The 26494-nt window shown below is 53.3% G+C and overlaps 1 protein-coding gene across 1 annotated transcript in view; it reads left to right on the top strand.

The window, feature by feature from the left end:
- TBC1D2B (TBC1 domain family member 2B) overlaps positions 1-26494 on the top strand; it is a 54945-nt gene that overhangs the window by 20887 nt on the left and 7564 nt on the right. The window contains exons 3-10 of the mRNA XM_012927719.2: positions 5235-5403; positions 14407-14561; positions 17456-17691; positions 18275-18658; positions 21621-21731; positions 22627-22820; positions 24056-24550; positions 25809-25926. Coding sequence (XP_012783173.2) covers positions 5235-5403; positions 14407-14561; positions 17456-17691; positions 18275-18658; positions 21621-21731; positions 22627-22820; positions 24056-24550; positions 25809-25926 — 1862 coding nt within the window. The remainder of the gene's footprint in view (positions 1-5234; positions 5404-14406; positions 14562-17455; positions 17692-18274; positions 18659-21620; positions 21732-22626; positions 22821-24055; positions 24551-25808; positions 25927-26494) is intronic.

Genomic DNA, 26494 nt, shown 5'->3' with positions numbered 1-26494 from the left:
CTTGGGGTCAGGCAAGGCCAGCACCAAGCTCAGTGAAGGGGTCTTACCACTGGGGTCGACACCTGCTGAGAGATGAGGGGAGTGAATGTTCTGACTGTAGGTCCAGCGTGATGATGGTGGAGACAGCTGGAGTGCATGTCCATTGCACTTCCTTTGGGCTGGGGACTTGTAAGTGTGGCCCCTGACAGGCTCATGGGTTCAGCAGAGCAGGCCACTCTGATGGGCTTGGACCCTCCCCTCTGGAGCAGGGCACTTGTAGGAAGGCAGTGGCAGTGTGTGGAAGGAATTCAGGGCCCCCCAGACCCCTCTGAGGAAGTAATGACCAGAAAGAAGCCTGGGAGGAGAGAGGAAGGGAGTTGAGGTGGGCAAGCTGGATGCTGCGGGTGCCTGTGGCATGGCTGAGGGAGCACACCCGGTTCCCTGAGGCCTCTGTCCCGAGGGCAGTGAAGTGAGTGCCTGCAGGAGGCTTTGCCTTCAAACTCCCTAGAGCCCTGGGCGCTGTACAAGCCTGCCTTTCAGATGGCTCGGAGAGGTAAACCGGGAAGTCAGAACAGCAAGGCTGTAATTAGCACCTTTAGTTCACTCATCATCAGGAAAAACTGGTGAATGCAACGTCCAAGTTAAGTTTTATTATGTGATAACGCTCAGTGGTATTTGTTTTTCAAAGTTTATTTGAGAGGTGAAGAGTGAACATGTTTCCTTTTGTTGGTTTGTCCCCCAAATGTCTGCCTTGGCCTAGGAGCCAGGAATTCCACCTGGGGCTCCCCTAAGGGTGACAGGAGGTGATGACTTGGTCTACCTCCCCTCAGGGTCTACCTTAACAGGAAACAGGAGTCCTGAACCAGCTTGAACCCAGGCTGTCAAATGTGGGATGTGGGTAGTTTAATCTGTATATGCCCGACAGCCCCATCCCTCTGTGGTGTTTACAAAGCCTATAGGCAGTGATCAGCTCGGCCCAGCTCGGCCCAGCTCGGCCCAGCTCGGCCCAGTCAAGCCAAGTGAAGGTGAGTGCTTCCATAACTGACTGATAGTAAGAGATGGACTCCCTTCCCCCATTCACCTCCTAGTTCTGTGGAACACTCTCTTCGCCTTTACTTGTGGGTTCACCACGTGTCACCTGTCAGGACCTAAAGGCCATTCTGGGAGGGTGGAGAGCATTAGTAGTTTGCGCCGATGGTCCTAGGCAGTTTCGTGTGGTGGAAGCCATCCCTTGGGCCTGGCCTGAAGTTCTGGCTCTGTCGTTTACCAAGCGTCAGACCCTCAGTCCTTCCTTTGTCCTCTGGTGGCTAGAGGGTAGGTAGGGGGAACCACCAGGGTCACCAAAATGAGACAGTTGCAACTGGGAGGGACGTAGCCATGACTGCTGGTCACCTCTTGGCCCCATGAGTAAAACCTTCCATTGACCTTGTTCCATACTAAGAACAAGCTGGGGTTGTAAGCCCTCGCTCTCTGTGAGATGTCCCGTGGGCTTGGGAGGCCAGCCGTGATTGTGTCCTCAGTCACCCGTTGCAGTGTGGAGGTGCCACCCCCAGAACACCGAGTGGTGAGGGGGTTGGGCAGTGGCCACATGTTTCCTCCCATGACCTGCGTGGCATTCAATTACTGTGCTTTGAACAGCCGTGTGTGAGTGGGCAGAGTGGATGCGGGAGGCCGTCCTATGAATTCCTGGCAGTTTTTGTGACACCCTCTCTGTAGGCTGAGGTCCTCCAGGAGGAGGAGAATGTCGGGATGCCACAAGACAGACCCAGCCTTGCAGCGCCAGCAGCCGTGCCTCAGTGGTTGCCTTGGCCAGTGGCGACAGGAAGCTGTGTGTACTTCTGTGAAGTGATGGTGCACTTGGGGAAGCATGGTTTAGCAGAGGAACTTGGGGTGCCTCGAGGACGTCATGGAACAAGATGCCTTGAGCCCAGTGGCTGGAGGGGGCTATGAAAGCTGGGCTGAGAAGGGGCATGGATGTGTGTGCAAGAAGCAGCAGGGTTGGGGTGGGGGGATCTTGCAGTCCAGCTCTGTAAAAAGAGCCTCCTGCGGCCTCACTGAGCTTTGCTGGGCCCCAGAAGGCACTGTCTCCTGTGTTTGCTCAGCCGTTTTTCCGGGCTGTGCTGAGTCCCTTCTCCATGCCCAGGGGCATGGGGAGTGTCCAGCTGTTTGGGGCAGATGCAGGTCCGGTTCCCACACCTTCACAGTCTGGGCCCCTTGGGGATCCCCAGAAGCCTGCGGCCTGGGCCCCTCCTTGTCTCCTCACCCAGATGGACCTATTTCTCCTGACCATGCCTGCACAACCTGGTCAAGAGGAAAAGGCTTTCCTAGGCTGGGCCAGCAGGGGCTCTTGTGTGCTGGCTGGCCACATTACCCCTGGGTGTCAGGGGCCTGCTTCGGGCCCAGGGCTCTACCAGCTCATGGACTCAGGATCCACTGAGCACCTCCACTGAGGTACCACTTTGGAATTGGAAAACACTGATAAGACCAGAGCTGCTCTGAGTGCCGGGAGCCTCCTGGCTGAGACTGCCTGTCCCTGCTGGTGCCACGGGAACGAGCATGCGCTCACAAGTGCCCACCTAGGCTGGCCGGTCCCAGCTGGGTTTTCCCTGAATCTGTATGGGACACACACGGAGCAGGGATCTGCAGCTGGCATTTACATCAAGCCATTCTCAGGTGGTTTTGCAAAAACCCAAAATCCAGACAAAAGTAATAATAACAACAAAAGCTTGTTATTGTGGGAACCAAGAGTGTACTACTTCAAAGATATTCATGGAAAACTGGAACCAAGAGCTCAGTTTTAATGCAAGCAGTTTTGAAATCCACAGGGTAGTGTGTTTTCGTGGACTTTTGGAGACCCAGTGTGTGCAGGTACTGTTTGAGCTGCAGCCGACTTCTCAGGTCCTTTTTGAAGCGGTCTCACGTTTCTCAAGTCTCAGAATGACTCACATGCTGTTTGGCTGTTTCCTTCTCAGTCACGTGTCCCTGTCTCTGTCCCCGCCCAGCCCCTGGCTTCCTAGCCGCAGCTGGGGAGGTGGTCGTGGCTGCTGCCAGCTCTGGGATTTCCTGGTGACAGCCCCTCCCCTAACACACACAGGAAGTTGGGGCTGCACGCTGCATAGCCTGGAAATGAGCTCTTTCTTGGGTCCACGTCCTAGCATGGCTTAGAACTGCGTCACTTTGCCCAGGCAGTGTCTGCAGAGGCCAGTCCACAGGGGCCTGCCAGAGCCTCCCAGATGGGTGGCCGGAGGCCCAAACGGTTGGGTCATCTTGACATTGCCTTCCCAGGGAGCGTTAGCAGGAGCTGGATCAGAAGCAGAGCAGCCAGGACTTGAACCATGTGGATATGGGCATTACAAACAGCAGTTTAACCCCGCTGTACTGCAGTTCCTGCGCCCATGCCTGTTTTTTGCCCCTTCTCCCTTAGAGAAAAAAGTGCACCTTGCTGGCCACCTGCCCTCAGTGCTCAACATGTCATACTGGCTGTGGGTTTGAAGCTGTGACCTTCTGCCTTCCCTCCTCCATCCTCACACTTGTCACCAGAACCCTACTGTAAACCGTGTGTAGGCTCCCCAAGCCCAAGTTCGTTCTCCTGAGGGCCACACAGCAGTCACTTCCTTGCATCACCCGAAATGCTTCCCTAGCTTGCCTGTCCTTGGAGCCCCTGCCCCTGTTGACCATGGTCACATTTGTAACCTGCCCGAGTTCAGCCAACAGAAGATGTTCCTGGTCAGGTCACTGACTCCCAGGAGCTAGTACTGCCTAGGACTCCGGCTCTGCTGTGTGGAGCACACAGGATGTGTAATGGGAAATATTCTCCAAAGTAACTTTATTTTGAGGGGTTTTCATGCTGATACCTGACTCAGTGTTTATCTGGTAATTTCCTGAGTTAGTCCAGGAATTGTTTTATTGCCATCTGTACCCACTCAAGCTGTATTTGTTTGAAGCAAATAGCATGCTATTTGTAGCAATTGTTAGGATGTGTTTATTAAGTAACAAAATGTTGCTACTTGGGAGTTAGTTCTGGAGGTACCACCCCACGAGGTGGGATTGCTCTGCTGCCCTGGCCTTGGCCTGAGACTTCTGCAGAACTGCCATCTGATTGATGGGTAGGCTCGTTCCTCAATGTCACTGTTTGTAGATAGGAGTCAATCATGTGCATTGTGATATTCTCCCTGCTCACCTTCTCAGAATACAGGGAGCTGCTAGAATTCTGTCTACCCTTTGATCTGAAATTGTTCCATGCAGGGGAGCAGGTGTTAGCCACAGGGGTCAGCTCATATTTGCTGACTCAGCAGACTGGGGGCGTTCTGGCCAGGACATCTCCCTTGTGAACCCATTCTGTGGATTGTGGGCGGTTTGACACTGGGCAGCTTTGCCACCGTGGGTGAAAATGGCCTCAGCACACCAGGGCCACCTTAAGTCTAGGTTTTTCTGTATTAAAAATTGTGCTGTTAAGGGCCAGCACTGTGGTATAGCAGATAAAGCTGCCATATTGCTTATGGCCAGCAATTCAAGTCTTGGCTGCTTCACTTCCAATCCAGCTTTCTGCTAAAGAACCTGGAAAGGCAGCAGAGAATGGCCCAAGTACTTAGGTCTCTGTATCCACTTGAAAGAAGCTCCTGACTCCTGGCTACAGCCTGGCCTATCATTGCCACCACTTGGGGAGTGAACCAGTGGATGGAAAGTCAGTCTCTCTCTCTCTCTCTCTCTCTCTCCCTCTTTCTCTGTATAAATCTGCCTATCAAATAAATAAATAAATATTTTTAGGGCCAACATGATAGCTCAACTGACTGATCCTCTACCTATAAATGCTGGGATGCCATATGGGTACTGGTTCATGACCTGGCTGTTCCTCTTCCCATCCAGCTCCCTGCTTGTGCTCTGGAAAAGCAGAGGAGGATGGCCCAAAGTCTTGGTGCCCTGCACCCACGTGGGAGATCCAGAAAAAACAGTTGGCTCCTGGCTTCAGTGGCTCCGCTCTGCTGTCGCAGCCATTGGAGAATGAACCAACAGATGAAAGAGCTTTCTCTCTGTCTCTCCTTCTCTGTAAATCTGCCTTTCCAATAAAAATAAATAAATCTTAAAAACAAATTTTTTTTAAATTGTGCCATTGTAGATAATGTGTGTGTGTGTGTGTGTGTGTCTGTGTGTATAAATAGATGGAGGAGAGTGTCACGTAGCATAACAAGTTGATGCTTGATGCCCAGATTCCCATGGGTACTCAGAGTGTTTGACCTTTGTCCCCCATCTTTCAGAAGTGACTTCCATGCACCAGGATGCCTCGGCAGAAAAGGCGAGAAACGTCCTAGCTGTGGAGACGGCGCCCGGAGAGCTGGTGGGCGAACAGGCTGCCAACCAGCCAGTTGCAGGACACCCTAATTCCATCAACTTTGACTTCCTGAAGCAGTGGAGTACTGAGCTCAAGTGAGTGTTGGGGAAACAGGAAACTCAGGTCAGTGGTGATGAGGCCGGCGCCCTCCCCTGTCCTCCATCAGGTGTGCTTTCTTGGGGCTCCTTGAACCTGTGCTGTGGCCAGTGACAAGTCAAGTGAGAGTCAGTCTATGGAGGTGCCCACTGTTCCCGGGCAGCAGAGGCAGGCGCCCTGTCTTCCGGGGCCCGGGCCCTCCTGAGTTGGGGCTGGCTGGGATCCTGTGCTCCGCATTTCTGTTCTGTGCTTATGCCAGGCTGGTGAGATTGGAGGTGTGGGTTTTTGTTTTGCTGTGCTTTTGAAGAAAAGCCTGGTTAAGGTATGATTCACCTACTTAAAGTGGATTTTCACACATCTATCATGTTATGTAGCTGTCATTGCAGTAGTGTAGAACATTTGTCACCGTCACCCCAGAAATATCCTCTGTGCGTGGGAGTCTCTGCTCCTGGCTCCCAACCCTGGACAGCTGCCCCTCCCCCTCCCATTCTGTATCTGTGATTTAGGGGACTGGGGACTTGGTGTGTGTGCAGCTCTGCATCTGGCTTTTGGATTTTGCGTATGGTTCTAGGGGCTGCAGCGAGCCTAGGTCCCTCTGCTGTCCCTCTGCTGCTCTCGTGGCCATGCGGTCTCCCCTGCGTGGAGGGGATACATTTTGCCTGTGCCTACATCAGCTCTTGGGCCTGTTTTGTCCCACCCATTGGCTGTCACAAACAGCATGTGAAGTTACTGCTAGGCTGTATGATATAGGTCATGTGATAACTGCAGTGCCTGCTGAGGACCTGCCAGATGGCTTGGTCTGTGCATGCTGCTGGCCAGCGCTGCCGCCACCGCCCTTTGAATTCTGGTGGGTGTGCCGGCACGTCTGGTGGTTTGTTTGCATTTCCCTGATGACTAATTGTCTTTGAGTCTTCTCGTGTGTGGCGACCAGGTCTGTGACTGACTGGATAGATTTGGCTTTCATTGTTGAGGTTGGGGGTTTTCTGAGGGGAGGGGTCTTGATTTTAGAACAACCTGGGCAAAGCCCACAGACCCCTGGGAGCCATAGCTAGTGCAGGGGGAGCTGGTGGAAAGGTTGTATCGGCTCCACCCCCAAGAACCCAGAAGTACTTGCCCTCCATTCTAAGCCTATGCCAGCACCCAGTCTTGCTCCCAGGGGACCCACTTGGTTTTGGAATGAGGGTGGGGGCCTGGCTCTATGAGCTCCCTGTCCTAGACAGTGGCCACTTTCCTTTAGCCACTTTTGTGTCTTTTCTGCAACTGAAGTTGGCATGAGTTTCCTCCTCTTCTGTGTCAGAGGGTGTGGGTTTCCCAGGGTGGAGTGGGCTGTGGTGGGGTTCTCAGGCTTCAGGAGACCAGTGTTTGTGAGGGGGCTCACATGTGGTTCCTGCCTGCCAACAGTCACGACCTCGGGAACAGCACCCACGCCTTCCGCCTGTAGGCCTGTGACATTTGAGGCCTAAGAGGTGTGAGTGTGGTCTGGTCCCCCAGCAGCTGTTTCTGTCCTCCATGTTCTCTTCCTTCCTCTTCACCCTGCAGCCCTCAAGCTTGTCAGCTGGGTCCGCTCTCCCCTCAGCTGTAGTTCCACTGGGCTTCCGGCCTGTAGGGGAAGGGTGGGAGGAAGCAAGATGGGGCTGCTGCTTTCCCTGTTCTCCCTACCCCCCCACCATGCTCTTGGAAGTGTCAGTGGCCCATGGAGAGGCCACCCCACCTTCCTCAGGGTGACAAGCTGAGGCTGGGTGGGGGTTTGACATAGGGTGCTCAGGGTCACCTGCTGTGTGGCAGCAGTGAATGTCTGCCCAGTCTGCTCCAGGGAGACCCAGCACTCCTGCCATTGTGGTTGTCATCAGGGACAGGACTTGGGAGCACTGATTGGCAGGTGTCTGTACTTGTAGTCTCACCTGACCTCAGGAAGGGCAGCCTTGGCCCTGAGCTGGGGGCAGTGCTGCCTCCTGCTTCGGAAAATGAGCATGAGATGCTTCTGGGGGTCACCGCTGGCAGCATGAGTCAGTTTCTACCAGCCGGGCCTTGGCTGTGCAGCACAGTGGTTGGAAGCCCTCCAGCCCCTGGGTCCTGTCTGTAGCCAGGCCACCTTGTAGCAGGATGACTTGCTCATCTGACCCATGGGGTTTGTCGTTGTCACATGTGTTTGTCCTGAGACCGAAGTGGTGATGCTGAGGGGTGGTGTGGGCCCTGCTGAGGGTCTGCATGGGAGGAGGTATAGTTGTCATGGTTGGAAAAGGGGCACAGCTCATGATAAAGGGGTCTGAGAACCTCTCTTCTCAAGCCCTTGGTGCTCACTATCTATGTTTTGTTTCTCTGTGTTCCTCTTACTCATGACTGTAAAGGCATAAACAACGTGCAAGAGAGACTGCAGCAGCCACAGAAACTGCAGTGTTGTTAAGCGAATGGCTCAAAAATCACATGCTTTAAAAATGGATGTAAAGTGGCTCCTGGGCTGGCATATAGTCAAGATTGAAGCAGGAACCAGCTGGCACACTCGACATTCCTCACCAGCTTCCTTTAGGAGCTGAGGTTTCTGGTCCTCATATGCTGCACAAGACGAAGGGGCCGCCCTGAGTGCCCCACACCTCTGTCCCCATCCCATCCCCCCAGCTGAGCTGTTCCAGAGGCTATGGAGTTGTTCCTAGTGAGTGACAGCTGTCATTCTTGCTACTGTAGTGATTTAATTTAATATTGAGTAAACAGTCAGCCTACAAATAATACTCAGAAGTAGTCAGCCTAGCACATACGGAAAGAAATTGTTTCTATGAAAGCAACTGAGGGGCTGGTGTTGTGGCCCAGCATTCCTTGTCAGAGCACCGGTTCAGTTCCCTTCTGCTGCACTTCCCATTCAGCTCTGTGTGATGGGCCGAGTCCTTGGGCTTCCGACACCCATGTGGAAGACCTGGATGGAGTTCTTGGCTTTAACCTGGACCCAACTTGGCTATGCACGCATCTGGGGAGTGAACCAAGGGTGAAAGATTTCTCTCTTGGTCTGTCTGACTTTCTCTCTGCCTTCCAAATGAGCAAATACATTTTTCTTTTTTTTTTTTAAAGATTTATTTATTTTATTACAAAGTCAGATATACAGAGAGGAGAGACAGAGAGGAAGATCTTCCGTCCGATGATTCACTCCCCAAGTGAGCCGCAACGGGCCGGTGCACGCAGATCCGAAGCCGGGAACCAGGAACCTCTTCCAGGTCTCCCACGCGGGTGCAGGGTCCCAAAGCCTTGGGCCGTCTTCTCCTGCTTTCCCAGGCCACAAGCAGGGAGCTGGATGGGAAGTGGAGCTGCCAGGATTAGAACCGGCACCCATATGGGATCCTGGGGCGTTTAAGGCGAGGACTTTAGCCACTAGGCCACACCGCCAGGCCCGCAAATACATTTTTCTTAAGGGAGAGAGAGCGAGAAAAGGAAGGAAAATATTGAATGCATGGGCAAGATTTGATTAAGGTCAATTGCAAAAGTAGCTGTGAGGATGTGGGTGATACAGTTGTGTGAAAAGGGGTTAAAAATGTGTAGGATCTGTGTTTAGATACTTTCATGATTGCAAATTTTCTAGTTTTCTTTTTTCTAAAGATTTATTTATTTCTATTATAAAGTCAGATTTACAGAGAAAAGGAGAGACAGAGAAGAAGATCTTCTGTCCACTGATTCACTCCCCAAGTGACCACAACGGCCGGAGCTGAGCTAATCAAAGCTAGGAGCCTGGAGCCTCTTCTAGGTCTCCCACGCGGGTACAGAGTCTCAAAGCTTTGGATCATTCTCGACTGCTTTCCCAGGCCACAAGCAGGGAGCTGGATGGGAAGTGGAGCTGCCAGGATTAAAACCGGTGTCCATATGGAATCCTGGTGCATGTAAGGCAAGGACTTTAACCACTAGGCTATTGTGCCGGGCCCATCTAGTTGGTTGTATTTTTTATTTTTTATTTATTTTTTTAAAGAATCAAAACACAGTTGGAAAAGTCAGACATTATCCTCTGGTGTGAATTTTCAAGTAAGTTAACCAGGACCGGTAGCTGTGTATTTAAGTTGCTTTTCTGTGGTTTCCTGCCTTACTGACATTTTCATGTCCTCAGCCAGGGATCCTGGTGCTGTTGGCTAAAGAATGAGATTTTCTCATGAGCCTTTTGTGGTTCCTGTCCTGTCCTTTTAATTTATTTTTATTGGAAAGCCAGATTTACAGGGAGGAGAAACAGAGAAAGATCTTCTGTCTGCTGCTTCACTCCCCAAGTGGCTGCAACGGCCAGAGCTGAGTAAATCCAAAGTCAGGAGCCAGGAGCCTCTTCCAGGTCTCCCATGCGGGTGCAGGGTCCCAAGGCTTTGGGCCGTCCTCCACTGCTTTCCCAGGCCACAAGCAGGGAGCTGGATGGGAAGCAGAGCATCTGGGACATGAACTAGCACCCTTATGGGATCCCAACATATGCAAAGCAAGTATTCATTCACTAAGCTATCATACCAGTCCCAGTTGCTTTCTTTTTAATTAAAAGTTAATGTTTTTATTTTTCATTTACTTGAAAGGTTTATCTGTGACCCACCTCCCTGGCAGCTAGCTCCTGTCCGTCTATTCCTGCATCCTTCACACAGTGCCCAGCACATGTGGGTATGAGAACCCACCTGAGAAGGGGCCTGTCCCCTGCCTGGAGTCGGACTGCCCAGTTCCTGTAGTAGCATTAGTGACCACCCAGCCAGAGGAATGCTGTTCCGGAGGACTGCACCACCCGAGTGGCCTGGTGCTCCCTCTTGTCACCTGAACATCTGTCTTCCTTACCCCATCCGTTGTGGGACGGGGTGAAAGTGCTGGTCCTTCCAGACCCACCTCCTGGAAGTAGCTGCTGGGGCTAAAGTCATCTGCGTAGTGCTGTGAGTGAGAGAGAGCGTGGGGGCGAAGAGGCGTGAAGGCCCTGTGGGAAATTCTGTCAGTGTGCAGCTGTCTCAGAGACTCCGAGCTCCACTTCACTCCTTCCCACACTTGGTCTTCCTGTGTCCTGTGGTGCTTGCACCTGCCACGTCCCGCTGAGTCGAGGCTTTGCACAGTCACTTCCTGGAATGTCCCATTGGATTAAAGTTCTTATTCTATACAGAGATCAGTTACACAGATGTCCTCAGTTGAACACCTGCTTGCTTCTACGTTTCTGTCTCACATAGCCTGATGGTAGTGTCCTCATACATGAATCTTTTCTCCTTAGGAGAACACAGGTAGCCAGGGAGGAGATGCCGTTCGAGGGCTTCCTCCTCACCCCTCTGCTTGTGTGTCCCCAGGAGGGAGCTGACTGGTGACCAGCTGCTCTCGGAGGCCTGGCCTCTGTGAGCCTCTGCCTCACTGACAGTGCCCTGACTGTGCCTGGAAGTCACAGGCAGCCTGATGGACGTCTTCCTGCCATTTAAATCCTAGGTGATTTTCAGAATTCAAGGGAATGTTGAACAGATCATTGCTGTCCAGCTAAGGCTAGACTTATGAAACTGCAGAAATCTTCACTGTGTGAGCTTGCAAGGAGAGGATTTCTTTATGCTGGGACTGGCAGCAGATGCCATGTTTTATAGAGTGCAGTCTGGGCACGTTGGTGGCCCAGCCATGCTTAGCTTTCCCTTCCGGGAGCAAGCAGTGGAGTGTGTGCTGAGCAAACAGCAGGCACCTCACAGGCCACCTGCAAGAATGCAGCCAGCTCCCTGGAGGGACACTGATTAGACCAGAGCAGGCCCTGGCAGGGAGCAGCCCCAGGACACCTCTGTGACAGGCTGTGAACCCTGCAGTCAGGTGCATGGCTGTTGAGGCCTCTGCCACTGGTGCCTTGAGGATGCGTGGTTTCGGAAAGCTGCCCTGGACTGACTCCCTTGTTGCCCAACCCCGGGAATGATATCTCCATGCAAGAGCTGGCACTAGGGCCCGGCGGCGTGGCCTAGCGGTTAAAGTCCTCGCCTTGAAAGCCCCGGGATCCCATATGGGTGCCGGTTCTAATCCCGGCAGCTCCACTTCCCATCCAGCTCCCTGCTTGTGGCCTAGGAAAGCAGTTGAGGACAGCCCAATGCATTGGGACCCTGCACCCGCGTGGGAGACCTGGAAGAGGTTCCAGGTTTCCGGCATCTGATCGGCGCGCATCGGCCCGTTGCGGCTCACTTGGGGAGTGAATCATTAGATGGAAGATCTTCCTCTCTGTCTCTCCTCCTCTCTGTATATCTGACTTTATAATAAAAATAAATCTTAAAAAAAAAAAGAGCTGGCACTAGGATTGACTGGACAGTGCTTGAGCTTAGAGGCTTTTGCTGTGAGCTGATCTTCTGCCATGGCAGGTGCTACACAAGCCCAACACAGCTGTCTGGCAGCCACAGATAAACATGTTGCCATTTGCAACTGGACCCTGTGACAGGAAGGAAGCTATATGGAAGGGAAGTAGATTGCTATTCCTTCTCCCTAGGCCTTGTGTGGAGTAGGGGGGACTTCCCTGCATCCACCCTTTAAGGGCCAGGACAGGAACAAGGTTTGAGGGCAGGGGCAAGTGGCCGGGAGACTCGACCTCTGCAGCCTGAGGGAGCTGGCAGTGACAGCCCCATGAGTGAGGGGACAGCCAGACCTGTTATGGTCAGGGCAACTGGTTCAGCCATGCAGTGCTGGGGAGGGGGCAGAACAGTGTGTGGGGGAATGTGCAGTGCTGGGGAGGGGATGTGTAGTGTTTCGGGGATGATGTGCAGTGATCAGGGGCTGGGAGGGCTGGGGGTGATGTGCAGTGCTGGGGGGAGGTGAGAAAGCCCTCAGTCCAGACAGCTAGCAGGAGTGTGACCAAGCATCTGTGGCAGTTTCCTTTTCCTTCCACGTGTACTGTTCTGAGGTGGCATCCTCCATGGGCCAACGCCCTCTATAAAATCTTGCTCCTTGGCCGCTTGTGGAGTCCCAACCAGAAACCCTGGTCATGACCAACTGTGTAGGTGTGTGGCACAGTGCCAGGCACTGGGTGAGGTGGGGCATGAGCCGTGCCCTCCCGGGCCTGAGGAACAAACTGAGAGGCCGGAGGCAATCCTTCCTGGGTGTGGCGGTGGCCAGGCTTCTGGGACTTCTTGTTAGGGCAGTTTCTTAGCAGGAGCTCCTATGTTCCAGCTTGTGACAGTGGGAGCGGAGTGTGGGCAGTGACTTCTGGGCATGCGTCCAGCTGTTAAAGCACCTAAACGAAGGCAGAAGATATGCCTTTTTTACAGACACCTGGGGAGATGACTGTTAGGTGTGTCATCTGGTTCCCAGGTGAGAGTACCTCTGCCCCTCAGGAAACTCCGCATGATGCACACATTCCTCTTTACCTGTTAGGGTAACCGCTGTCCTAAGGTGTAGCTTCCTCACTGTCAGTTCACTGGCTAGGGGTACAGGCGGATGTGTTTAAGAAATTTCAGTCACACTGACACCTCCACAGTCAAGACAAAGACCATTTTTTTTTCTCTTTTTTTAATGACTTAATTAATTAATTAATTTATTTTTAAAGATTTATTCATTTTATTACAGCCAGATATACAGAGAGGAGGAGAGACAGAGAGGAAGATCTTCCATCTAATGATTCACTCCCCAAGTGAGCCGCAACGGGCCGATGCGCGCCGATCCGAAGCCGGGAACCTGGAACCTCTTCCGGGTCTCCCACATGGGTGCAGGGTCCCAATGCATTGGGCCGTCCTCAACTGCTTTCCCAGGCCACAAGCAGGGAGCTGGATGGGAAGTGGAGCTGCCGGGATTAGAACCGGCGCCCATATGGGATCCTAGGGCGTTTAAGGCGAGGACTTTAGCCGCTAGGCCACGCCACCAGGCCCGTAATGACTTAATTTATTTTAAAGGCAGAGTTACATAGAGAGTGGGAGAGGCAGAGAGATCTTCTCTGTGCTGGCTCACTTCCCAAGTGGTCACAGAGGCCAGGGCTGAGTTAGAACCAAGCCAGAAGTTGAGGACTCCATTCGTGGTCTCCCCCAACGATGACAGAAACTCAAGTCCTTGAACTGTCTTCCGCTGCCTGTCCCCCTACCCCCGTGCACTGGCAAGGGCTGCATTGGAGGTGGAGCAGCTGGGACCTGAGGCAGCAGTGTCATGGGGGATGTGCGGGTGTCCCATGCAGTGGTTTAATCCACTGCAACCATGAAGGTTTCAACAGCATCATGCTATGCCCATCACTCTTTGGTGTTCTTCCTTTTATTCCTCGGCATTTTAGGGACATTTGTCCCTATGGTACAGGTGGTTCAGGGCATTCTTTGTGCATTCTACAAGAACACAACTCTTGCTGTTGGGGCAAGTGTTTGACAGAGCAGTTAAAACGCCCCTTGAGATGCCTGCATGCCATGTCAGTGCCTGGATTTGAGTCCCAGCCATGCTCCCACCTGCGGCTCAGACACACCAGAGAAGCAACTGGTCAAGTACTTAGGCCCCTGCCACCCTCACGGGATGTTTGGGTATAATGTCTGGCTCCCAGCTTTGGCTTGACCCAGCCCAGGCTGTTTTGTGCATTTGGGGAGTGAGCTAGTAGCTGGAAGACTTCTTGTGTGCCCATCTGTGTATCTTTTTATGTTTGCCTATCTTTCATATAAACAATTTTTTTTAATATGTAAAGAATCTTGCTGTTTGGCCCACTTGGGTATCCCAAGCATCTAGTAGCGTGCCTGGCATTCAGGAAGTGCTTGTTAGATGAACTAATGTGTTCTACATGCTGTATTATGTTGGAATGCCAGAATATGCTGCAGTTGACTTATCTATTTTTTTTTTTTTTTGGTGGAAGGTTAAGCCATTGCCCTTCTTTGCATCTGCTTGTGTACCTGCACGAGTTTCTTACAGGTAGTACTGGGTCTGGGGGTCGATACCTGAGGGACCTAGTTGTATGTGGTTGAGTTACTCCCCATGGCAATAGGAACAAGTAGTAATCTCTCCTGCCCCAAACAGGTAGGAGTTTCTATTGCTCCATATCTTCATTAACATCTGATCTGTTGGGCCTTTTAAATTCTTTTTGAATTACCATTTCCTGCCCTGTCCCCCCATAGGAACTCTCTGAGGCCCGGGAGAGGGCATAACGACAGCCGCAGGACTGTGTTTTATACCAACGAGGAGTGGGAGCTGGTGGAGCCACCTTCGAAGGACCTGGAGGACTCCATGGTGCAGGAGGACAAGAAGAAGCCTGGCCCTGAAGGGAGCAGAGGTATGAACCAGTGTGCTTGACATGGTCCCCGGCAGGTGGGGGATCACCTTCTGTGGCACAGAAAAGCGTATGGGCTTTGGACAGTTGACTGTTAGAAGAGATAAACACACTTCCCGGCCAGGGCACTTAGATGGCTTTAGGATGTTAGGATCCCCAGGAGTCACAGTGCTCCTGGAGCTGCTGTTTTTTTAAAAAAACTCTTTGTTTATGGGAACTTGGAATGTGCACCCCAGGAGAGAACATAGTACCATGAATTTTGCCAGCTCCCGCAGTCTTGAACCCAAAGCCTTTGTCACTCCCTCTACCTGCTCTGCACTTCCCTAGTGAACTCTAGAGCCAGCCCACTGCATTAAGCGCTTTAGTAGGCATCTCTAAGAGACAGTGGCTTAATGAAGTAAGTGACCATAGCTCCCTGAGCACACTAAAAGCAGTGAGTGGAGAGTCTGTGCTGGGTCTCAACAGGATGAGGCAGCGGCACCTGCATGCACTGAGACTGCATCGCTTCGGGCCGCTGCAGCCTGAGCAGCTCTGTCCCTCTACCCTTCCCTTACCCTTGCCATGGTGGTTTAAGACACCAGGGATATTTCCCACATGTGGGTTTAAAAACTGTGTTTTGGGGGCCATTGCACATGCTACTGAACCCCTGCATGCTGCCCAGGTGTGGGGGTCATTTTTAATTTTGGTTGATGTCCCCATAAGGGTGGAGATGTGCTGTGCACTGGTACTTGTGATGCTGAGCTTGGATGGGCCTCAAGGTTGTAAGCTTGATCTGCTCATATGCTTCCCCATCAGCCTCTTGCCTAATGCTTTGAAGTTTTCTTCGTTTGAGAGGCAGAAAAAGAGAAAGAGAGCTTTCATCTGCTGATTCACTCCCCACATGTTCACACCAGCCAGCCCAGAACTCCAACCCAGTTTCCTACATGGGTGACAGGGTCCCAACTACCTGGGCTGCCATGGGCTGCCTTCCAGGATGTGCGTCATCTTGGAGCTGGCTGGGAAGAGGGAGACTCAGGCCTGGGCACTGTGATGGGGAGGTGGCAGCCCACTGTTCCACAACACATGCCCTGTTTCCTGATGCCCTGGCTGGCCACTTGGGAGCTCTCTGTTGGGAGAACAGGTTCTTAATGGAAAAAATGTCAATCCCACACCCAGAGGGGACTTTGCTGGGATTTGCATGGACAGGGAGCCTCTTTGTGCTCCACAGGATCATGGTGTGGCACTCGTGGGTCCAGGCTTCATGGTGCACATGTCCCGTGGTGCATACTGTGGCCACACGGAACACACTTAGCTACCTCCTGCCTGGCAAGGGTGTGCACGAGAGGGGGCCTGTGGTGAACTGGAGTGCTTCCTGCAGCAGAAGGGTGGGTTGCAGCTAAGGTTTGGATCACTGAGCACAAGAAGTGCTGGCTCTGACATGGCTTGAGGCTGAGTGAGAACAAGAAGGAAGAATCTGGAGGGCCAAGGGGCCAGGGAGTGGAGCAGCCCCAGCCCCAGTGACAGTGTTTCTCTGACGGCAAGGGAGCCGCTCTAAGTGACGCATATGGAGACAACTCTGGACTTTGGTCCTACTTAGGTTGTGATTCTTGTGGTGGCTGCACCAGCCAGCTCAGGACTTTGCAGGACTTTGCAGCCCCAGGAAGTGAACCACTCTGCTTTGTATTGTCTCTTCCTACTTTTAAGTAACCTTTTAACCAATGTGTAACATGGAAAAAGTCCCCAAGTCAGAGATGCAGTAGCTCAGAGCATGCCAGGTCATCAACACTTGCTTTGAGAAAGAGGACAGCTAGCTGGGGCCCAGTCCCCATGGTCAGTGCCCCACACCGGGGTCAGAGCACCCACCCCAAACTGTGTACATTAGTGTCATCTGTTCTCCAACTGTATACACATCAACCCTAGGCAGTGTGTGTGCCTCTGTGGCTCTTTATCATACTTGGAACCCATCTGAACTAAAATTTATTTGAACCCCATGATATTTTCAAATACTCATCATAGGAAAAGATTTATAAAGGTGAGTTATAGAGAGGAAGAAACAGAAAGAGAGAGAGAGAGAGAAAGAGAGAAATCTTTGATCTGCTGATTTACTCACCCCAAGTGGCTACAGTGGCTAGGGCTGGGTTGGGCTGAAGCCAGGAGCCAGGAGCTTTGACCAGTCTCCCACATGGGTACAAGGCCAAAGTACTTAGGCCATTCTTCACTGCTTTTCCAGGGGCACAGGCAGGGAGTTGGATGGGAATTGGAGCAACCAGTGCTTGAACTAGCATCCATATGGGATGCTTAGCCTGTTATGCCACAATACCGACCCCATTAAATATTCATTTTTAAGAGAAAAAAGATCATGCATCGAGGAGCCTGATACAATAGCCTAATGGCTAAATTCTTGCCTTGCACACGCCAGGATTCCATACATATATAATATATATTATATATATTTCCATGTTACATGTCAGTTAAAAGGTTACTTAAACTATTATACATGGATAATAGTTTAGCAAAATTAGAAGGCCAAGGACCCCTGGCTCATCTCGGCTTTTGCTGGTGAGCAGACCATGGCCTTCTGAGGCAGGTGTCCTCTCTGGATCATCATCTCCCAGGGGTAGGGATCTTTTATTTTACCAAGGGCCAGTTGGGTATTTATAGCATTGTTCGCTGGCCACACAGGTCATACTGAATCTGCCAATGAGCCTGTAATAGACTTACTGAACTTTCAGTCCTGTCTGGAGTTGCCTTGGCAGGCCCTTCCCCACCTCTGCTAGACCATTAGGGGTGATGGACCCCCTTACCACACATTTCCTCGGAGGCCTGGGTGGGCCTCCCTGTGGGCCCCTCCCTGCTCTGATGTAATTTCTGCCAGGAAGATGCACCCTGCACATCAACGCCGCCCTGTCTCTGTGTAGGAGTGACCAGCTCAGGATTCCCCTTTGACTTTGGCCGGAATGCCTACAAAGGAAAGCGTCCTCTGAAAGACATCATCGGGTCGTACAAGAACCGGCACAGCAGCGGGGACCCTGTGGGTGAGGGCGTGGCAGCAGGCAGTGGTCCTGGCAAGCCGGCCCCTGATATGCAGCAGCTGCAGGTGCAGAGCCAGCAGGAAGAGCTGGAGCGGCTAAAAAAGGACCTGGCCAGCCAGAAGGTAACTTGCCTTCCCTGGGCTCCTGTCTCGACCCTGGGCAGCAGGGGGAGAGACCGAGGACCACTGGGGGAAAGCCCTGTTTGTATTTCCCAGAGTCAGCTTGTTTCCCCAAGTTTCGTGTTGGCTGTGGCGGTGTTTGCTCCTGCGCCCATCACTGAACCTTTCCAAACACAGCTTCAGTCCAGAGTAATTGACCAGTTGTCCGAGTTTCCACTTCCACCTAAACAACAGGGCCTCTTTCAGAATTCAAGCTCATCACACCTAGCAACATGTGACTGCCGAGCCACCCCGGCTGTCAGCTAGTAGGGACTTTTCATGCTCATTTACCAGGAGTTGTTCTCATCGGTTGCAGGGTACTAGTCCTTTACTTCCTGTTTCCTGGTATTGTTCACTGACTTTTAGGGAGTAAATTCTTTTTGTCTTTCTATTTTGAGAGCCTTCAAGAGGAAGCACAGTGTTTTCAGTCATCTGCCTTTCCCCAAACCCTGGCCACTGCTCCCCGTGCCTTGGCCATTTCTTGGCCACTGTCCCCCTGGGGCTAGCCCTGCCAGCATGCTCCGTCTGTCCTCCTCTGTTCCCACAGGAGCTGGTGCGGTTGCTTCAGCAGACGGTGCGCTCCTCACAGTATGACAGGTACTTCAGTGGCAGCCGGCCCACGGAGGGCATCCCCAAGGGGCTGCTGGCGCTCCTACACCAAAAGGATGACCAGATCCTAGGCCTGACCGGCCAGCTGGAACGGTGCGGCCTAGAGAGAGAGAGCCTTCAGCTGGAAGTGCGGACACTGAAGGGCAAGGTCGGCGAGCTCAACGAGCAGCTAGGAATGCTGATGGAGACCATCCAAGCCAAGGACGAGGTCATTGTCAAGCTCAGCGAGTGCGAGGGTAGCGGTTCCCCTCTCCCTGCTGGGCCCATCTCCCCGCCAACCACCCCCACTGGCCGTGACCAGCTGGAGGTGGACCGGCTGAAGGTAAGAGCAAGGCGCAGGCACGAGAGCCATTCCACCCTCCCCTTCACCCCCATTGACCTTGATGTTCCGCTCTAGGCCCTGATCTTGGCACTGATGTAGGTGACCGCTGAGCAGATGGGTCTCTATTTTAGGTTTTGGATTCTTTCAACAAGCATAGCAAGACTTATAGTCAAAGCATTCACGTTATATGGAATGTCCCCAGAAGACACACCCTCAGTCCCACCACACTGAATTGTGCTCCAGGGTTTCAGGTCCTGCCCCTCTGTGCCATCCCATCAGGCAGCTGAGACATGGTTCTTGTTCTCGGCTGCACACTGAGGACGTCCCTATCCCAGGGAACTTTGGGGGCTGCTCCTGCCCTCTGTGCAGCCTGCCCTACATGCCCAGGTCCTGCTGCCTTGCCACACGCATAGCCCAGCTGGGACAGACAGTCCTGATGCCTTCAAAGACCCAATCCAAATGCCAGTGGGCTCCTCTCAAGTCCCTCACTGGGCCAGTCATGGAGTGTGGGGCAGGTTCCTGACCAGAAATGACTGAGCGTGTGATGCATAGAGTGGTGGCCAGCTGGTGAGGCAGAAGGTACACGCTGCGTGTCTGAGGGAGTTGGGGCGCTGGAGGTGAAGTCCAAGGGTCCTGAGGAGAGAGTGCGTGATCTGTGGCCAAGGTCAGCAAGTCCACAGAGAGGGCCTGAGTCCTCACTGCCTCTGGTTCTGGAGGTTGTGTTGGAGAAGCTGGAAGATTTTTCACTGCAGCCAGTGGCCATAGACAGGCCATGGGCACCCATACTGCCTGGCCCCAAAGTGTTCCTCCCCAGCCTCACCCTTCTTGCAATTTTCAGTGGCTCCCAGAGTGTCTGGGCCCTGAGATGGAACTGGTCCTGGAGGGACAATGGCTGGTGAGAGTATTGTCCTCATTCCCGATGGTGCCCTTCGAGCCTGCACATTCTAGAGCATGGGGAAGTTCAACAAATGCTGCCTGGGTGTGGGGTGCACATGGGCTGCTGCAGTGGCCTCCTCTCCACGACAACACCCACTGGAACATTCATCAAGGAGAAAATCCAGACAACAGGGAGAGTCCCAGTCTGACTGCTTGGTGCTCCCACTCGTGTCTGCTGTAAAGCTAGCCATTCTGTTTAAGCCTTATTGGAGTTGCCAATGGAATTCCTTTTAATGAGTGTATACAATCTTGAATATACTTGAGTTTTAGTGTATGTGGTTGCTCTGTTTTGATTTTTTTTGTTTGTTTTGTTTTTTTGCATGTGCTGTGAGCTAACCTGGCTTGTCCTGCATCCTATCTGTCTCTCCATTGTACAATCATGGGTAAACAGCTTAGCTGAGCCCCATCTACCTGATGCTGACGGGTGTCACCACCTTGACCAGCCTGACCCACCACCAGCCTTGACTTTCATGCCCACCAGCGGGGGCTGCAGCTCAGCAGAAAGGTGCCCAGTTTCCCTGCCAGGCCCACTCCCAGCCCTGGGTCTTGCCCTAGCCAGAAGGTACTGCCATACCCAGTCTGGGCACTTGCCTAACCCAGCCTGGCCTGCTCCCAGACCCAATCCAAATGCCAGCTGATGGGTACTGCAGCCCTGCCCAGGCAGCCCACCTTAGTCCCAGCTCTCACATTCCTAGTGCAAGCAGCAGTCCACGGGGGAGGGGTCCCTAAGTTTCCTCTACCAGGCCCAGTCCCAGCCCTGGGTCTTGTGCATACCAGCAAATGCTGCAGCCTGACTCACCCTATCCCGCCTCAGTTCCAGCTCTCGCTAGCAGGTGCAGCAGCCTAGCCCAGGCTGGTCCACTTTCAGCACCTGCCGTTATGTGAACTGGCAGGTGTTGCAGTGCAACCCAACCTGGCTTGCACCCCCTCCTCACTCTCAGTCATGCCAGTGTGTGCTGTGGACTGGCCCAGGCAGGCCTGGCCCACATGTTTGCTGATGGGTACTGCAGCCAGGCCTGGCCTGGTCCACAGTGAGTCATGCGGCAGGAAGGATGTCTGTGTTCAGCCCACCTGGGTGTATCTCCAGTGGCCGAGGCTCCGGAGATAGCAGCAGCAAGGAGAGCTCCTGCATGTTGTGGGGACACTGTATGCCTGGTGCTGGGGACAGGAGTGTCTGCTGTGCTTGAGGGACACTATATGCCTGGTGCTGGGGACAGGAGTGTCTGCTATGGTGTGGGGGACACCGCATGCCCAGTGCTGGGGACAGGAATGTCTACAGATTTGGCCCTTGGGGTGTGCCAGCAGCCTCCCTTCTCTAACAGCGCGGGACTCATGGTCTGTCTGGACCACCCCTACCTGTTCTCTGAATTGCCTTAGACAAAATTTCTTCTATGAGAGATTGCACAGCCTCATGCTATAGTCTGTTGGGTTATAAGAGACAAAATAATCAGAAAAGGGTGGGAGAACATTCAGGAAGGATGAATTTGTACAGTTTCATTGGTGCAGCAGGTTGAGCTGTTACCTGTGATGCCGGCATCCCACTTGGGAACCAGTCATTCCTGGCTGCTCTACTTCTGATCCAGCTCCCACCTGATGTACCTGGGAAAGCAGTGGAAGATGGTCCAAGTGCTTGGGCCCCTGTCCCCACATAGGTGGCCTTCAGTACATCAGGTGACTAAGTTAAGACTCGGGGAAACCATTGTTTCCCTAGTCAGAACACAACAGTAAGATATTGCTGTAAGGTTTGGTGCTGTTGCAATGAATAAAAATTGTGCATTGTTTTAGGAAATCAGGCCTATGAAGGTTGCTATTGTCAGGTAGATAGATATTTCCTTATGTCCTCCATTATGACGGCAGTTCCTGCGTTTATGCTGCCCGTAACAGATGGGAAGAACGTTCGCTCCTGTTAACTTCTGGTCTGAGGCAGCCAGACTGTCTTATGGGCAAGCCACCAAGATGTCAGTCATGTCATTGGTGTTCAGCCAATGGAAATTGATAGCTGTTTTTGTTTTTTTTTTGGCAACAGGATAGTCTGCAAGGATACAAAACCCAAAATAAATTCCTCAATAAGGAGATTTTGGAGCTCTCGGCTCTACGAAGGAATGCAGAAAGGAGAGAGCGGGACCTAATGGCCAAGGTGGGTCATGTGGGTGGAAGGGAGGGGTGAGGGAGGCATCTGGAATGAGCATGCTTTGCAGCCAGTTCTGCCTGGTACTTGGAGGGCGGCAGTTGCTGCCATAAAGCACATTTAAACATGGGTGGTGGGAAAAGCTGTGTGCTGGGTCACGCCAGCCCATGGGGAAGACAAACACCCCAAGATTCGGCCTCCGTACAGACTGATGTATTCATGGATATATCAGTGGAAAGTAGGCTGCGATGGGAAATGCCCCGGAGTAAGGTTTATGTTGTTGAGCTTCGTGTCTATGGAGAGGGCTGGATGAGAGTGACTGCCACGGCCGGGACCACACGCATGTCAGCTGTGATCAGGGAGTCGCAGTCCTGGTGCCTGGCAGCAGCTGTCACACACACATACCCTTACATTTTTAGACTCAGTATATCTGCCCATACCCATTCCTACATGCTTGCCACAGTGGATTTGATTTTTCGTTTGATCTGGTAGCAGACAGGAGCTAGCCCTCAGTCACCATGCCCTAAGGCATTGCAGCATGGGCCAGACACCATGGTGGCCCCTGTGCCACATGGCACCAGCCCTTGAGGACTGGCACTCTGCCAGCACACTTCAGCCCTGTCCATAGGGGATCTTGTGTTAGCACCTGGAGGTACAGGGACAGACCACCGAGAACGAAGAGGGAGTCCATGGCAGCCATTTCAGACCTGACATATGGCCCAAGGCAGCAAGCAACCTCCTGTCTCTAACACAGTCTGGCTCACTTCCCATGCCATCTGCCATGAGGCCCCTCGGAGTCTCTGGCCTTGTGTCCATCTCAGTGTAGGAGGTATCTCTAGCCCCTTGGGCTTGCTGGCCTTGTGTCCGTCTTGGTGGCAAGGTAATCATGCCGCCTTCTCTCCAGTACTCTAGCCTGGAAGCCAAGCTCTGCCAGATCGAAAGCAAATACCTGATTCTGCTTCAAGAGATGAAGACACCAGTGTGCTCAGAGGAGCAGGGTCCTGCCCGGGAGGTCATAGCACAGCTGCTGGAGGACGCACTGCAGGTCGAGAGTCCGGAGCAGCCAGAGCAGGCCTTCGTGAAGCCCCACCTAGTCAGGTAGAGGTGCTGGGGGAGGGCGAGGGGGTGGTACCCCACCTCTGTGATCCTCTTCTAGCAGCTGTGGCCAAGCACGAGAACCACGCATCACATGGGTCCTGCGCGGAGCCCAGCAGGGGCAGCAGAGCCAGTCCCAACGTCACGTCTCAGGACTTTGTAGACCTTGTACCGTGTCCGGGCAGCTTTTGATCCTGTCCCTGCTATCTCCCAGGGAACTGGGTCCTTCTCCTGACCTGAGATACACCTGCACCACGGGGGTCCTGAAGTGGGGAGCTTCCTGGGCTACATGGCTCAGAGCAAGCCAAGAATCTGGGGTGAGCAGGGGCATACTTGCCACTAATATACTTGGACACAGACAGCACTGCTGGGTGTTTCATAAAATCTTAGGATTAGGTACTCACATAACTTAGGTTCTGAACACAAGACTCATGAAATGTCAAAGTGAGGGGAAGTGGGAACTCCCTCAGTCCATGCTGCTCTCCTGGTTCCACCCTCTTGTCCCCAGGGACCCTATCATGTCTGACTCTTGCTACCCACCCTCCGGGCCAGGGGAAGCCCTACTTCTGCTTGGCTGGGTCTTCCTCTGTCTGTGCATCCAGCATGTGACTGCTCAAGTGGCACTGAAAACAGGTGCTGATGGTGCATGCGCAGCACCACCCCACACACAGCCTAAACACCCTCAGAGCACTGCCCTGTGCTGGCTGCTGTACTAAGTGTGGGATGTGCAGGGCAGGTGTGGGCAGGTGCAGGGCAGGTGTGGGTAGGTGCAGAGCAGAGCACAGCCTAGAGCAGTTGGGAAGTCCCGGGTTCCTGGGACCAGGGTACAGATGTCTTGGGGACCACAGACATTCTTTTCCTTGTTTTTCCCCTTGTTAAGTGACATCTGAAGCGTGAGGTTGTGCGTATGTCATCAGGTGCTGCATGAACACACACATGGACACAGCCCGGTTATGTGTCTCATTTTACAGTATTGCCTGCATTTCTGTCTGTGTTTTTCACACTCAGAATTTGTAACCATCTGGGCTCGTATCAAGAAGAAGCCTCATTGAGTTTGTTTCACGCAGGTGGTCAGCCATCCTGGCCCTGCTGGGTGAGAGGCCTGTTATCCCAACTCCAGACGCCTGCTTGGTTCCTGAGAGTCATGTAGAGCCGCCCTGGTGTCCAGGTCCTCTGCACTGTTGTGTTGCTCCCAGGACTCCTCCCCCCAACTTTCTTTTGTCTGTTTTTGCCCCCAGTGAGTACGACATCTATGGGTTCAGGACCGTGCCTGAGGATGGTGAGGAGGAGAAACTGGTGGCCAAGGTCCGCGCGCTAGACCTGAAGACGCTGTACCTCACGGAGAACCAGGACGTGTCCACCGGCGTCAAGTGGGAGAACTACTTTGCGAGCACGATGAACAGGGAGATGGTGCGCTCCCCGGAACTGAAGAACCTGATCCGGGCCGGCATCCCCCATGAGCACCGCTCCCAGGTGTGGAAGTGGTGTGTGGACCAGCACCGGAAGAAGTTCAGAGACGGTTCCGAGCCCGGCTACTTCCAGTCCCTGCTACAGACAGCGCTGGAGAAGCAGAACCCAGCTGCCAAGCAGATCGAGCTGGACCTGCTGCGGACCCTGCCCAACAACAGGCACTACTCAAGCCCCACCTCCGAGGGCATTCAGAAGCTACGCAATGTCCTGCTCGCCTTCTCCTGGCGCAACCCAGACATTGGCTACTGCCAGGGCCTCAATCGGTGGGTGCCCTACCCCCAGTGCTCCGCAGCCCCTCCCCTCCTGGTTGGCCTGTGAAATCCCGTGCTCCCTATCTGGGTTTAGGATATGATGTCCCTGGTTCTGGCACAGCTGAGGGTCCCACAGGAACACCAAAGTCCAGTTTCTAGGACATAGCGCGGGGTCTCATGGCACCCGAGTTGTGATGAGAAGTTGGAGTTCATCAGTGTGTGGTGTATGCAGTGAGAGCTCACAGCTGCTCTGTGTGCACACAGGGGCTTTGTTCTTAACAGTTCTTCAGCTGGCTGCATCTTAGCCCCTGAACGACCTTACTCCATGTAGACCAGGGTCCTTCCGCAGGTCTCACCTACTTCCCGGCTTCTGTAAGCAGAGGTGCAATCAGATAACCACCACCTGAGTGGGGCACTCTCCCTTCCCCAGGTGCTGAGTGCTGGGTTGTGAAAGTGAAGTCGAGTGAGGTTGGTGGAGATGGTCTGTGTGCCCTGCAGGCATCCTTCTGTGAGCCAAGGGTGGGGGTCTTCAGTGTTGGAGCAGCTGGTTAAGCTGCTTCCTGTGACATCAGCATCTCATATGGGTGCCTATTTGAACAGGAGTTGGCTGCTCCTCCATAGTATCCCTTAACAGGTGCTCCATGGGGATGACCCAGGGTAGAAGCTTCTGACAGGGCCCCTGGAGGAACTCGAGGATGCCTATGTGGGCAGCAGGGTGCTGGACCTTTCCCTTTAAGGTACTCATGCCCATTGTTGACCTCTGAGTGTCCACACCTCTGTAGAAGCCCTTTGGTCTTCCCTGGGAGAGGTGCGTCCCTCCCACAGATGCCATTCCCTCCTATGGGCTTCATATTCTGCTGACCTCGGACCCTCTCCAGCCTGGGCGTTCTCAGAGGGTGTGGCATCCACACCTGCACATGCAGATTTTCTCTCTGGCTTCTGGCCAGTTGTTTCCTTCTGCTGCCCATCCCATTTGCCTGAGGCACGCCCTTCTCAGCCATCCCAGCACCCCCCCCCCCAATTAAGAGCTCAGTATGATACCGTCCAAGGAAGGCAGCACTGAGAAGGGGCCTGCATGCACCAAGATGGAGGTGCCTGGCAGCTGACCTTTTTCCTTCTGTGGCACTGTCCTGAGTGCTAATGAGTGCCTGTGGTCGGGCTCTGTCATCTGAGGGAGAAACTGCTTGGGCAGGTGTCCAAGAGGACAGCAGCCATATGCATCTAAGCCTGAGGCTGGCATGCTCACCTTGTCCTGCCCGTCTGCTTGTAGGCTGGTGGCGGTGGCACTCTTGTACCTGGAGCAAGAGGATGCCTTCTGGTGTCTGGTCACTATCGTGGAAGTCTTCATGCCGCGAGACTATTACACCAAGACCCTCCTGGGATCCCAGGTACGTCTGTGCTGCCTTGCAGCCTGGAACACCAGCAGTGACCCAGGAGACCTTCCCCGGGAAGGCCTGGCAAATCCGTGGCCCATATCAGTGTCCGTGCACACATGAGGCCCTGTCGCCATCCTAGAGCTCACTGCAAACCAGAGGAGAAATCCAGGTCCTCAGACCCAATATTACTGTCACTGTCCCCTGCCCTTTCCCTGGGATGCCCAGCTTCTCCAAGACATGCAGCTGCCTAGGCAGGATTAGATGTGCCAGAAACTTCTGGGAAACACTTTTGGGAGGAGTACATGGGGGCTAAGAAAAACAGAAGGGGGACTCCCAGTAGGCAGAGCCCCAGACTACACTGCAGTCCCATGGGTTTCTGGCCAGGCTAGGGCAGTCCTCCAGCCCAGGTGCCTGCCTCCCACAGGACAGCCCCCTCTCCAGCCCCCCTTGGCATTAAGGGAGGCATGCAGGTGTGTCTGATCAGACAGCAGCTCTTCAGGTTCATCCACTGTTGGACACACAGGCAGAGAGGTGGGATGGGCGAAAGGCCGCCGACACAGAGGCCGTGCCAGTGCAGTGG

Source organism: Ochotona princeps, chromosome 6 (genome assembly GCF_030435755.1).
Source record: "Ochotona princeps isolate mOchPri1 chromosome 6, mOchPri1.hap1, whole genome shotgun sequence".
NCBI classification, from domain to species: Eukaryota; Metazoa; Chordata; class Mammalia; order Lagomorpha; family Ochotonidae; genus Ochotona; species Ochotona princeps.
The sequence above is the reverse complement of the archived record's forward strand: the minus strand, read 5'-3'. Positions and strand labels throughout refer to the sequence as shown.